This window comes from Myotis myotis, unplaced genomic scaffold, assembly GCF_014108235.1.
Source record: "Myotis myotis isolate mMyoMyo1 unplaced genomic scaffold, mMyoMyo1.p scaffold_m19_p_1, whole genome shotgun sequence".
Taxonomy (NCBI): Eukaryota; Metazoa; Chordata; class Mammalia; order Chiroptera; family Vespertilionidae; genus Myotis; species Myotis myotis.
Genome location: NW_023416313.1, coordinates 121,816,348 through 121,831,682, shown reverse-complemented (window position 1 = coordinate 121,831,682; position 15,335 = coordinate 121,816,348). Strand labels below are relative to the sequence as shown.

The window sequence follows — 15,335 nt, the reverse complement described above, 5'->3', positions numbered from 1 at the left end:
AGCTTTTGATACTGACGGGTATAGAAACCGACCAATCAGAACCAAATCTGGGTGAAGTGTGAGGAGCCAATAGCTGTCTAGGAGGCAGAGCTTTTGACACTGACTGGCATAGAAGCTGACCAATCAGAACCTAATCTGGGTGAACTGCGAAGGCAGAACCTAAGGTGGGGGCTGAGGAGGGGTTGAAGGGCAACAGCTGTTTGGTGTAAGGTGTAAGAAAGCGGTTCAATTTTTTAATAACCAGTTTGGCAGGATAGTGCATATGGCTGGCTATCAGTTCTGATATAGGGGTTATGTATTTTTGTCTGATAAAGGCAACTCCTCCTGCTGAAAAATGCCCCCCCCCCCTTTAAGCAATCCTATCCTACATAATCTAATAAAAGGATAATATGCTAATTAGACCACATCAACCGGCCATCTTCCGGATGTCCTACTTCCTTCCAGACAAAGGCATGGTGGTGGGGGCCGAGGCAGAAGCACTCGGGGGCGAGATCCGGCTGGCAGGGGAGGGCAGTTGGGGGTGAACTGGCCTGTAGGGGAGGGCAGTGGGGGTGACCAGGCCTGCAGAAGAGGGCAGTTGTGGACGACCAGGCCTGCAGGGGAGGGCAGTTGGGAGTGTCCAGGACTGTAGCGGAAGGCAGTTGGGGGCAACCAGGCTGGCAGGGGAGGGCTGTTGGGGGCATTAGGCAGGCAGGCAGGTGAGTGGTTAGGAGCCAGTGGTCCTGGATTGCGAGAGGGATGTCCGACTGCCGGTTCAGACCTGATCCCTAAACCGGTAGTCAGACATCCCCAAAGGGGTCCAAGATTGGAGAGGGTGCAAGCTGGGCTGAGGGGCAATTCTTCCCCCTCGCCCCCATGCACTAATTTTGTGTACTGGGACTCTAGTCACTAATAAGTATTTTAGTTTTAGAGTACTTTTTGTCATCATTTTAAAATAGTATAAACATCACTCTTGTGCCCACTTTATTCTTTAGAATCAATCTGTTCAATTTCCCTTACCTTTCAACCAACCCCACCAAATACACATACATACACATACACACACACCACCATGATTCTGATTAGCTGTCACTGATCTATTGATTTTAGAATTAAAAAATTAAGACTATGAATTTTCTACAACCTATACTTATGAATGTATAATATTATTATGGTTGTTTACTGATTTTCCTCTGAGGTCTGATTTGTCATCCATCTTTGTAATTATGAAATCTTTGAGCACTGTTTCTAATTTATTCTTAATTTTTCCAACTAAATCTAAGTTATAAGTTATGTTATAACTTGACAGCTAGAACAGATAATAATAGTGTGAACCACAAGCACTGTACTTTAAAATATTACATAGGTTTTATATATTTTGTTTGTTTGCTTATTAGGTTCAAATTTGCGTATTTATGAATCTGTAAAGAAAATCAAACCTAATTATGTTATTCAAATTCTTCATATCCCTACCATTTTGGGTCTACCTAATATGACAATTTTTGAAAATATGTATTAGCATCACCATGTGGATATGGTTTTGTTAAATTTTCTTTCTCCTTACCAGAGTTTGGGAATGATATGTTTTGTGCTATGTTGTTTGATGTATAAAAGGCCCTAACTGTTAGAATGTTACCAAATGACATTATATATCAACATAAACACCTTTTCTTTTTTGCCCCATGCAGGGCATCCATGCTAAAAAAATTTCAGAACTCATATGGCATGTCTTACTTTCACTGTGTTAGTACTGTCTGGTAGAATTCAACTTATTTCTTTACTAGAGGCCCGGTGCACAAAAATTTGTGCACTTCGGGGGGGGGGGGGTCCCTCAGCCCAGCCTGTGCCCTCTCGCTGTCTGGGACCCCTCAGGGAATGACCACCTGCTGGCTTAGGCCTGCTCCCCAGGGGATTAGGCCTAAACTGGCAATCAGACATCCCACTGGCAGCCTGGCAGCCCTCGGGGGATGTCCACTTGCCAGCGGGGACGGGAGCAGGCCTAAACTTCAGTCGGACATCCTTAGCGCTGCTGAGGAGGCAGGCGAGGCTCCCACCACCACCGCTGTACTGGAATCCATCAGCCTTGCTTGTGGCTGAGCAGAGCTCCACCCATGTGAGAGCACCCTGACCACCAGGGGGCAGTTTCTGCATTGAGTGTCTGGTCCCTGGTGGTAAGTGTGTGTCATAGTGACCAGTCATCCCAGTCCTTCTGCTGTTAGGGTCAGTTTGCATATTAGCCTTTTACTATATAGGATAGAGGCCTGGTGCATGGGTGGGAGCCGGATGGTTTGCCCTGAAGGGTGTCCCGGATCAGGGTGGGGGTCCCGCTTGGGTACTTGGCCTTTCTGGGTGAGGGGATGATAGCTGTTTGCAGCCCCTTCAGAATGGGGGCCCCTCTGGGGTGCCTAGCCAGTCTGGGTGAGGGGCTGAGGGCCGTTTTCAGGCTGGCGGGTGACTGAAGCTCCAAACCCCTCCTTTTTTTCTTTTTTTTTTTATTCTAGGATTTATTTACCTTCTATGCCTGTCACTGGAGCTGAGAGCCGGCTTTAGCTCTGAGGCTCATCTCCAGCTCTGAGACCTCGGCTGCTGAAAGCAGGTATCTGGGTTTGTTTGGGTTCTATAATTGTAACACTGTTGCGGTCCTACTCGCTCCAGTTCTGAAGGCTGAAAGCAGGTTTCTGGGGATTGTTTAGCTTCTATAATTGCAACATAGTTGCTTAGAGTGCAAGCTCAGAGGCCGGCAGCAGCAGGCGGGGAACTTTAGCTTCCTCTATCACTGGAGCAAGCAAGCCTCCTGTTTGCTTCAGTTGCCTGGCTGCCGGCCGCCATCTTAGTTGGCATTTAATTTGCATATCTTGCTGATTAGCCAATGGGAAGGGTAGCGAAGTTACAGTTAATTACCATGTTTCTCTATTATTAGATAGGATTTCAAGTCTGTATCTATTAGGATTTGTTTTCTAAACAGAACACAACTAGATTTGCATTTTAATCCATGTTGGGAATACTTACTTTTATTAAGTTACCCCTTTATAATAGGCTAATATCATTTATACTAAAATACCTCTGTATTTAGCCTAATTACTGACATTTTATTTTTCCTGATTACGACACATTTTTATTGTGCTTTTAGTCCTCCCTATTTTGTCTGTGTCTGAATCAAGTTTTGTTTTGTTTTTGTTTTTTTCACTTTGTAGCCACTTATAGCATTTCACAACTCATGAAGTTCTTCACATATATGTCAAACTACCAGACTCACCAACTTTTGGTCTCTCTTATGCAGTTAATAGAAAACTAATCTAATCTATCTCCCTTTTTTGTCTAACCAAAAATAAGCATGAAATATTCTATATTGGGGATAATAACAGTAAGTCACCTTAAGACAATACCACTTTGCAATTTAATAAACTTAGGTAATCTCTATATGTGCCAGGAAAAGGGAGGACAAGTTAACTTCATATTTACTTAATTAGTAAGAAGTTAGTGCTACTTATCTTTCAAACATCTCTGCATCCTGAAAAAGACAAAGCTCTTACCGTTTCTTTTGGAATCTGCATCTGGCTTGGCTCTGCATTCTAGAAGAATTGAAGAAAAACATAAATACAGACTGACCAAAGCCATCTTCAACACAAAGGGACACAAGGTTTACTTGAAAGGAAATTATACTGGTTTTTAAAATCCACAAAATAAATAGAGTGTGATTATATTTTGGATGATGTATTACTCTGTCTTCCAAACTTTCACTGGGATGCTTATGTTATCTTGTGTGGGTGTGTGTTTTACGTTTTTCTAGATGTATGTTTTTAATTGCTCATTCACAGTACATCATCAATTTAGTAGAGAAAGAAAATCAAATCTCACCAAGCAGCTCTTCTATTCATAGCACTATTTCTAATTTATTTTTAATTTTTCCAACTAAAGATAAGTTATGTTATATGATAACTTGATAGCTAGATCAGATAATAACAGTGTGAACCAAAAGTATTATACTTTAAAATATAACATATGTTTTAAATGTGATTTATTTCATATATTACAGAGTAGCTTTAATTACACAGTTACAAGGTTAATTTAAAATCTACATATTGATAAAAGTATTTCATTGTAGACACAGAATTTATACACAGACACCCCAAACCAAGGAAGAGTTTGGGCATTGGATTAAAAGATCATTTTAAATGCACCCTTTAAGTTTTCAGAATTTTATTCTTCTAAATCTTGACAAGCAGATGCAACATTAGTAACAGACTGACGGCCTACTGGCTCACTCCTTAATGAAACGCTCAAAGGCAATAAATTAAATAACCAAGAAAAAAAAAGTAGGTAGCAGAAGGGGAAAACAGAAGCATGTAATATCAAAATTGGACAAGAAGAACCTCAATAACCTTAAGCTGACTGTATGTTGGCACTAACTCTTGAAAGGCTGCTTAAGAGTGTGTGCAAGCTTTGGCAATCTAATAATGCTATTACCCAAACTCACATACTGAGTAAGAATTAAAGCTTCATCAAATCATATCTAAATCTTAGTTTTGCTTTAAATGCAAATTTACAACTTAATAAAGACATCTCCAGATTTAGGATCAGGTGGCATTTTAAGCACAAAATTAGATTACAGTGTGGGGGAAAGAGTAATGCATTAAACATTTTAAAATAGAAATTTTTCCAAAACCTACTTAAAACAAAAGTGCTCACTTTTCAGTTTTATTAAAACTGAAATTTCCACAAAATCACAAAAAATTTTGGATCTGTTAGTAACCATGAGATGGGACATTTTTATAACTAAAATTTATCTGACTTATAATAAAAGGGACATTTTATTCACCATGGCACATCCATACTTGAAGTATTAGCTTAAGACCGTGGTCGGCAAACCACGGCTCGCGAGCCACATGCAGCTCTGTCACCTTCAGTGTGGCTCTTCCACAAAATACCACGTGCAGGCATGCATGTACAGTGCGACTGAAACTTTGTGGCCCATGCGCAGAAGTCAGTATTCTATGGAAGAGCCGGTATTTTGTGGAAGAGCCAGTATTTTGTGGTAATATGAATTATTTTTTAGACAAAGCTATAAAGCTATCTGAAAGAGATGTCAAATGTTGTAAAATGATCCAGCTAGAATATTTAAAATACCATTTGTACATGAAGTAAAACAATTTTCACCACATCAAAAGTAAAGGTGATTCCTCCAATTATGTTGTTTTTATATATAAGTAAACTTTGCCCTTATTGCAGAGAAACACTTAGAACTATGCTAACTTAATATACATATTTCCTTTTCACCAATACTACATAAATACTCTTATTTAATATTTAGATGTGTTGATATATGCATAAAAACTGAAACAGTTTGCAAAAAAAGTTTTTTCATTTGATTTATGTTATTTGCAATAATGTTTATGTTAGTAACTAATGGTCATGGGGCTTACTGACACTCAAGTCTTTTTATTTTCAATAACAATATTTTAAAGGTATTCCTTTTCTTACAAGAAGCAAGCATCTTTATTTGCTTCCATGGAAATCTGAAATCTGAAGGTTTGTCATAGGTAGTAGAGAACACAGCAAACTTTCAACAAGAGCCTTTGAAGTGACAGTAATGAAATAATCAACATCTCTGTATTCAATCAGGCCATCAGAAATTATTCAGTAATAAGCATTTGCTGTCCTAGAAAATATCCCTGCAATCTGATTTTTAAATAACCCTGCACTCAACATTGTAGATATCTATTTCCAGACCTGAAGAAATTTGAGAAAAGAATGCCTGTAAGGTTGAAAGACATATAAAATATAGAAACTACTAGGAAAATATCCCAATAAACATTGGTCGTCAGGTAGGTAGCCCAGACCAACCCTGGCTCATGTGCATCAGAAATCTTTCACGTGCTCTAAATTTACACACCAGTTCCCTTGGGTGGAAGGCATCTTCTTGGCGAAAGACCAGAAGGCTCACTGTCCCTTCCATCTTGGTGCTTCTCAACAGGGAAACAACTTCCTCTTGGGATTTGCCTGCTAAATCTACTCCATTTACCTAAAACAAACAAAAAGTTTTCAGCTGTAATCCTGTGCAAACAGATAACAGAAGAAAAGACACACATTGTAGAACTGATCATATCTGCTATAAAACATAACTCATTTCATGGTAAAATTCTGCATAATCTGATAACCACCAGGCTGTTGTGCTAATATAGAAATGCAGATCAGGTTTCTAGAAGTGAGACATGAAGTAGTAAATCTTTCAGTGCTTATCAAAAAATCAAAAGCTACAGCCACCAGAGCATTAACAAGTAATAAACAAATTATATAACATGTCAAGTTAACACAAAACTTCCTGGCTGTGAACTGAGATATCTTGTTGGCCTGTGTAGCATAGGTTTTCTTATACCAAAATAAAAGTTGTATCTTTTATAGGGGGCAGTAAAAACACACTCAAAAATATTTTGAGCAAAAATATTTTAACTTTCAATGTAATTCTACTAACAACTATGAAGATAAACTTTTTCATCCCTAAAAGGCTAACATTAAAGAAGAATCTCCACAAAATAATCCTGGAGATAATTTTGGAGGAATAGCAATATTTCACCTCAATATTCTTCAATGTTTTAAGAAAATTCTACCAAAACAAAAAGATTTAAAACAGCCAAGTCCTGAGAATTACATCATTTTTATTTTGTAGGAAGTATAATAACATTATCAGAAAGCACTATGTATTTAACAGAAATGAGAGTGGAATTTTGCTTTTTAAAAGTACTATATCTCTGCCCTAACCGGTTTGGCTCAGTGGATAGAGCGTCGGCCTGCAGACTGAAGGGTCCCAGGTTCGATTCCGGTAAAGGGCATGTACCTTGGCTGCGGGCACATCCCCAGTAGGGGGTGAGCAGGAGGCAGCTGATCGATGTTTCTAACGCTCTATCCCTCTCCCTCCTTTCTGTAAAAAATCAATAAAATTTATTAAAAAAAAATAAAAGTACTATATCTCATTTTCTTACACAAAAATAGTATTTTGTCCAAGCCAATTAAGTATATTATTTAAATTGTAATACCGAAATCTTCCTGTAATTAGACTATGTTTTGGAACCTTTCCCCTCTATTAAAAACCATCTTACCTGTATATAGTTCAATATACTACTAAGGGATTGCAAGAAATAGATAAGTAATAATAGGTTAAAAGGAAGCAAAAAATTTCTAAGTAATAAAAACATCTTTGATAATTTTTCTATATGCTTCCAGATATCCAGATACTCATAAAAACCCACAGAATTACTGATATTGTATAGATACTAAACAATTAGATTTAAAACATGTGAAATGTAGTTTCAATTTTAAGAGAATGCTAATAGCTATAAAAAATAAAACCTAACTCAGAAAAAATACAGGTTGCAGGCCTTCCCATTGCTAAAAATAAAAAAAAAATAAAAAAATAGTCTTTGTAATGTGGAAACAGTAGAGCAATTATGTGATGAAAGAGAGACTCAAAAATCAAATAAGGACCTTTAGAAAGAAAGAAGGTTACACGGGGACAAATTCAGGGAGAGGAAGAGGTCTGGGAAAGAAGGACAGATAATATTTTTTTTTTTTTTTGAACTTAGAGGCAAAGATTCAAGTCCCAGCTGAGATTCTTACTAAATAAAACAATCTACAAATACAGACTAAAAATAATATTCTAGTTGACCCTTGAACAACATGGGTTTAAACTACACAGAGCCACTTACAGATATTTTTTTCAATAAATAAGTACAGTACTATAAATGTATTTTCAATTCCTTATGATTTTCCCAATAACATTTTATTTTGTCTAGCTTACTTTATTGTAAGAATACAGTATATAATGCATATAATGTTAAATATGTGTTAATCAACTGTTTATGCTATTGGTAAGGCTCTGAACAACAGTAGAATACCAGTAGGTGAGTTTATGGGGGAAAACTCACCTACTCATTGGTTATACTCATTGGTTATAAAATGGACACAGACAGTAGGAGGGTGAGGGCATGTGCTGGGGGGTGGGAGAGGTCAATGGGGAAAAAGAAGACATATGTAATACTTCAAACAATAAGAAATTAAATTAAAAAAGAAGTTATACTCAGATTTTCGACTGCGTTGTTCAGTGATCAATTCTACACAATTTATATACCAAGGATAAGTGGTCCCTTTTATAAAAAACACCTTAAATATAATTTGTACTCAAACCTTTCCTTTTATTTAGCCTCTTCTATCAATGTCTGTTTAAAATATAGTGTCATGTGAATGAGAAAAAAAAGAATAAGAGCTTAAGATTTAAGTAATCTAGGTACAAAATGTAGGCATGAAAAAAATCAAGAAATGTTTAGGACAGTTAAATATGGAGAGTTCAAATGACCGAGTGATTCCTCTTCTGACAATTTACCCAAAGAAACCCAAAACACTGATTTGAAAGAATATATGCATCCCTATGTACATTGCAGCATTATTTAAGAGCCAAGAATTGGAAATAGCCCCCAAAACCCATCAGTAGATGAGTGTATAAAAAATATCTGTGTACATTTACACAATGGAATACTACTCTGCTGTAAAAAGGAAGAAAATGTTATCCTTTGTGACAATATTGATGAACCTAGAGAGCACTATGCTAAGTGAAATAAGCCAGTCAGTGAAAGACAAGTACCATGTGATTTCACTCATATGTGGCATTTAATGAGCAAACTAAATTGCCAAGAAAAATAGAAACAGAATCACAGAGAGCAAGCAGACAGCTCTAGTAAGAGGGAGGAGCGGGGAGAGGGACTGAAAAAAAAAATAAGAGAGAACTCATGGACATGGACAACAGTGTGGTGATTGCAGGGGTGAAGGGGGATGGATGGGTAGAGGTGGTAGAGGGCATACAGGGGATATAAGATCATAGAAAAATAAAATAAAATTTAAAAATGTATGAAAATACAGGAAAAGGGGTAATATGCCAGGTAAAAATGTTAACATTAGAATTTGAATACTATTTAATATCTGCTGCTAAGAATACAGAGCATACGCCGAAACCAGTTTGGCTCAGTGGATGGAGCGTCGGCCTGCGGACTGAGAGGTCCCAGGTTTGATTCCGGTCAAGGGCATGTACCTGGGTTGCGGGCATATCCCCAGTAGGAGATGTGCAGGAGGCAGCTGATCGATGATTCTCTCTCATCGATGTTTCTAACTCTCTATCTCTCTCCCTTCCTCTCTGTAAAAAATCAATAAAAAAAAATTTTAAAAAAAAGAATACAGAGTATGTTTTCTGAAGAAAATACTAAGAAAAAATGGCAAATAAAGTATACTTTTACTCACTATTTATCCCCTTTATTTCCATATGCACAAACATTCACATAAACAGAAATTCTGTATATTTATGGAAGTCAAATATATTTCCAAAGACCAATGAACCGAAACTCATAAGGCATAGAAAGGAAAATTTGAAAACTGTTTTTGTCTTCTGACATTTGATTTTTATGTCTCAATTTATTTTCCATGCTGCCATTTAAAAACTTCCTGTTCCTCTCATTAAAATATACCATTTCATTTACTTCAACTGTCTCTGTTCTGATTACAAAGTAGACAGAATTTCTATATTGCCAGACATAAATGTAAAGCTATCTAGAATATAACCTCACAGGCATTGTACTTATATAATATCAAAATGTTGTGGTACCTCATAAAACAAATGTCTGGGTTACTAAAACTTGAGTACACTAAACAAAAAAGGTATTTCTTATCAAATAAAATGGGACAATGTAGAAGTAAAGCATAAATGCATTGTTTCGTGATGCATACTTCTGCTAAAATATAAGTTTTATATTTTATAAAAATATTAAAAAAAAATAACTTCTAAGAGTTATGGAACTTCTGACTTGGAAGCCTCTCACCTCTACCAGGCGGTCTCCTGCCTTTAGTCTCCCATCTTGGATGGCAGCCCCCCTGGGGAGGATGTTTTTCACATAAATGGGAGCTGAGCCACCTATTGTTACATCTCTGGAAGTGATGCTGAATCCCAAGCCTTCTGTACCTAAATATATAGCAGAAAATGAAAGGAAAAAAAAATGAGATGTGTCAAAGTTTACAAGTATATTATACATTTAAAATAATTGTTATTATTCTCTATACCAACTTAACATTTTATAACTTTCACAGTGCCTACATGTCTTCTAGTATTTTAAAAGTTGCAACAGATTTTTCAAAATAGACTAAAATCTGAAAGGTTTAAATGCTTTACATAGAAAAATTCATTATTTTGAGAAAAACTTGGAATCTATCTAAAGACTGACTAAAGATAATATACATATATAGAAATATGGTTGCTGAAAGTTATTAAATTGGTCTAAACCTTTGATTATGAAAATAAACTTAATTTCTTTATAATACAAAACAAAACTTCTGTTAAAATAGACAGTACCTCCAATAGCAAGTATTATTGTGGAATAATGGTATCTAGATTTGACAAGTAGGAAGTGGAGAGGAAGAGAAATGTTCAGGGAGATAAAAAAAAAAAAAATAAAGACAACTTTCTTGAGATACAGATAACAGAATCTCCCCAAACTATAATTAGTCACAGCAATTTGCCAACAGAATGAAACCCATTATAATTGCCTAGTTCTCTTCTAACTCACCTAAATCTGACCATGTACATTTGAAAAAAACAACCGATAAGGCAAAAATACCCAGTAAAGAATGATCACAGATCATAGATGTCAGGTCTGAAAATCAACATCATATTTAAAGGTGCTAAACTTAATGAGGCATTTAAAAATTACTATTCTGGTTTGTATGATTGAAATTCAAAGTCACTTGGCAGCTTTCTTGACAGGCACTCTTATAAGCTCAACACAGTGTAGAAGGTGGTTATATGTCACCAGAACCAACATGCAATAGGCCAGAATAAGCCTAGAAAAAAATGTGAAGATAAAAAAATTTTTAATGAATTCAAGAACTTTTGTAATATTTTAATAATGATTAATTTCTACTAGAAGTTTTTAAAAAGTTACTTAAGATATTAGGTTGCATTTCAGTTAAAATGATATTCGAACACATACTTGCTCATTTCAGAATGAATAAAGAGATGTGTAAAGGCGAAAAATTTATAACATTCATTCATTTGATTCAGCACTCAGTATAAAACTATGAGGAACAAAATATATTCTATAAGTAAACAAACAAATATGGGCAAATAAATATGAATGAAAAAGTGAGTTAAAGAAACATAAAGTAGAAATGAAGAAAATATCAAATAATTATACCTGCATCAAAAACTACTGTAAATATTTTCAAGTTCAAACAAAGCATTCATTTACTGCAAATCTAAAGTCACTTTAATATGGCTGGCCTATTCATTTCTTTTTTTTTTTTTAATATATTTTATTGATTTTTTACAGAGAGGAAGGGAGAGAGATAGAGTTAGAAACATCGATGAGAGAGAAACATCGATCAGCTGCCTCCTGCACATCTCCTACTGGGGATGTGCCCGCAACCCAGGTACATGCCCTTGACCGGAATTGAACCTGGGACCTTTCAGTCTGCAGGCCGACGCTCTATCCACTGAGCCAAACTGGTTAAGTCTTCTGTGCTGAAGACTTGAAGGGCACATTGTCTATATGAAATTTTCCTAATTATTCTGCTGGGACTTTTCCATATGTCTCCATGCTGTCATGAAACTCTAATGACTTACAATAACATTTATTAAGAAAAAATTCTAAATTATTCTCCTTTTGCAATATTAATTTATATGAATTATAAAGGCTGACTGAACCTTAATACTACTAAAATATTAGCAATAACCTCTAAATCTTTAAGCTAAAGGTTCAACCAATGACCTTTAAAAGAAAGATAAACAGATATCAATTTTCATTTAGCAAAGCCAACAAAATATTTTGCGCTGACTGAAACAGATTACTGATCTTCCCTTCTGACTTTATTAAAAAGCTAATTTCTACATAAGGGCGGGGTATTTGAGAATGCCAAAATGGCAATAAATATTAAGAAATCATAATTATGGAAGCAAGTACATAGGGGCTATTCTATTTTATGATATTATATGGCATAGTTCCAAAATTATGACAAAGAATTATAATGAAGGCTTCTTTTTTTGAAGTACTTAAAACTGATCTCGGTTTATGAAGAGCTTCTGTCAAAGCATGTCAGGTCACTTAGAAGTGAATTTAAAGTTTAACACTGACATACCCTAAGTCTTTTATGTACTTTTTTAAGATGTTAAATGTGCCCTAGCTGGTTTGTCCCAGTGGATAGAGTGTCCCACTGTGGACCGAAGGTTCCCGGGTTCAATTCTGGTAAAGGGCACTTACTTGGGTTGGGAGCTCCTCCCCAGCAAGGGCCCTGGTCAGGGTGCGTGCAGGAGGCAACCAATCAATGTGTTTCTCCCACATAGATATTTCTCTCTGTCTTTCCCTGTCTCTTGCACTCTCTCTAAAAATCAATGGAAAATATCTTCCAGGGAGGATTAAAAAATAAATTAATTAATTAAAATGTTAAATGTAACATAGTTGGTAAAAAACATCTATTAACTACAATGAAAGCTTGTTCAACTATCATGAAATTATTATTTAAATAGATGTATTTAGTATTAATCAAAGACAATCAGCATTCTTCACTGTTATTCACAGTAAACTATTTTTATGTAAAATATTTGTAAGTATTGGCAGGAACCCACAGGCAGTTTCAACATTTTATCATGGATTCTCACAGCAAATTAAAATCATGGTAGATCTATAAAGCTCTATAATATTTAGATTACTCAAGATCAGCAAAATATTTAAAAGAGAATCATTGTTTCTATTTTTCTTATGTTGATTGAGCACATTCTTTGTAAATTAGCTTGTATAAAATGTAATCATAGCTTTTAAAATGCTATTAAAATAAAAGTTTATTCAAAAAATGATTTTATTTACAAAGTTCATATATCATGAATTGCTAAAATATAAGAATTGTATCCAAAACTGTAATTAACTAAGTAAATATGCCTGTATCACTGTAAAAAGGTAAAGATATTTGTGAACTAATAGCTATATGACAATGACCAGGTAAAATGTTTATCCTTTGTTGAGAGATCCCAAGCAGAATTTTATCTTTTTTACAACTCTATTTGTGTTTCTTTTTTTTTTTTAATTTATTTTATTGATTTTTTTTACAGAAGGAAGGGAGAGGGATAGAGAGTTAGAAACATCAACGAGAGAGAAACATCGATCAGCTGCCTCTTGCACACCCCCTACTGGGGATGTGCCCGCAACCAAGGTACATCCCCTTGACCGGAATCGAACCTGGGACCCTTCAGTCTACAGGCCGACGCTCTATCCACTGAGCCAAACTGGTTAGGACTGCTTAAAAATTAGGGCCTGTCATTTTAGTAGAGCAACAGGAAGAAAGAGGATCTGCCATTTCTCATTTAGGAATTAACAGAGCTTTAAGGGGTTTATGCTGATATGATTCTGTGTTTGTAATGGGTTTCAAAAGTGGAGTAAAGCTGTCAGTTCCTAATCATGTCAACTAAGTAGTTGGAGCTTAAAAGTCAATAACCAGAAATAAGAAATCTGTGGTTTATATAAACCTCAATGAAAGAACATGACTTAGAAAGTAACAAGGAATCTCAGAGCTTACAAGCTTGTAAACCTTACCCCACATAGAAAGAAAAATTGTCTAAATGTCAAGATATGGAATGTTCTAGTAGGAAACTAATGCCACCAGCAGGCAGGTGATGTGAGTTAATCGCTCAACTTTCTGTTGGGTTCATTTCCATCTAACTACAGGAATTGGTTGGGCTCATAAAAAGAAAAATATCTATATAAATAAAAGGCTAATATGCAAAGTGTCCCCTCGAGAGTTCGACCGGGAGTTCAATCACTCACTATGCTGACCACCAGGGGGCAGTGCATAATGAAGGAAGTCCCCAGCCGACAACCAGCAGCTAGCAGCCAGGGAAGGGAGGCCCTGGCCGGCAGCTGGAAGGCCCCAATTGGCCCTTATTGCCAGCCAGGCCTAGGGACCCTACCTGTGAACAATTTTCATGCACTGGGCCTCTAGTTCTTACAATAACACCATTTTGAAAGACAATTTAAAAACATATCAAAATGATCAGCTAAAATTGATCAGTGATAGCAAAAGTATATCTCAATGCCTGGAGAGGACAGCAATTGGTAATCAGAAATTCTAGCATATGCTTTAAGTCATGGATCCTGTACACAAGGATCCATAGTCTATAGGACAGGGATACTTAAAGAAATAAGTTGATATAAGGTATATGTAATAAAGAATTAGCAAGGATTATTAATAAAGAATTATAATCCTCCTGTCTCCTTAAGAAACAGAAGCAGTATAATATCCTGGAAAATTGGACTAGTTTCTCTTCATTCTACTGCAAGCCATTAAACAGTGTCAGAGGAATCAATCACTTCCAATAACCCAAATGGTAGCATTGAAATGGGAGGACCTTTCTAAAATCCTCATCAAGTGGGATGATCAAAACAGTCAAATCCTCACTACTGTTTTGGGTTTGAATGTAACATCCTGAAATTATTTTCCTTCATTTTAAAAATTTTACTGCAATAGTAACTGCTACCTTCATATGAAACTTATTTTTTAAAACCTTATTCTCTGATCATTTCAATTTTCATATAACCAAATTCATCTGAAAAGAATAAAAATACATTGTAAATACTTTTAAAAAAAAGTCATTACATTACTTCTTTCACATAATGGAATAAAACATAGGGTGTTTTGGGTTAGTTGGTTTAGTTTTAGAATAAATTCCATCAAACAAAAACAAGGTTTGTACCTTTTTTAAGCTGGATATTCAGCCTCTTGCCAATTTTTTTGGTGTTATAACCACTGCTTACACTTGTTCCAAATACACCTTGTGGTGCTGGGGCTGGAGCTGCCGGTGGCTTTCCAGAGGGCTGTGTACTCTGAGGTAGTCGTGGGTGCGAGTCCATCTGTTCGGCCTGGTGGGTCAGTCTGGGTACTCTCTGTGGTGCCTGAAGCCCTGCACTGTTCACACTCCTATTATCAATATACTGGCTATCAGGGCTGAAGCGGCCTGAATAGTCATTGTTCTTCTCACTTTGGGAGAGTTGTTCATACTGTTCTTTATTTGCTGCAGGAACCACATGGAACCAAATGATGGGTGTACGCATGGCCTGTCGAAACATATGCTGTGCTCTGGGTTTGAGAATGAATGGAAAATTAGCAAATTAAGACTTGCAGACTAGAGGATATTATGAGCTTAATTAAGTGTACAAATTAAGCAACAAGAAATGATACACTTTGTTGAGACTGAAAACCGAAATTCTGATATCCCATTTATCAATCATGTTTGCAAGCTCTGATAGAAGCATAACTGTTTCTCCAAACTTAAATTT

The 15,335-nt window shown here is 36.2% G+C and overlaps 1 protein-coding gene across 32 annotated transcripts in view; it reads right to left on the bottom strand.

The window, feature by feature from the left end:
* The window catches only part of PARD3 (par-3 family cell polarity regulator), an 814,705-nt gene that overhangs the window by 346,362 nt on the left and 453,008 nt on the right, over positions 1 to 15,335 (bottom strand). For all 32 annotated transcript variants that reach the window (XM_036350442.1, XM_036350547.1, XM_036350474.1 and 29 more), the window contains 4 exons: positions 14,753 to 15,135; positions 9,840 to 9,979; positions 5,873 to 6,001; positions 3,513 to 3,551 (listed from right to left, as the gene is read on the bottom strand). In XM_036350442.1, the coding sequence (XP_036206335.1) occupies positions 3,513 to 3,551; positions 5,873 to 6,001; positions 9,840 to 9,979; positions 14,753 to 15,135 (691 nt within the window). The remainder of the gene's footprint in view (positions 1 to 3,512; positions 3,552 to 5,872; positions 6,002 to 9,839; positions 9,980 to 14,752; positions 15,136 to 15,335) is intronic.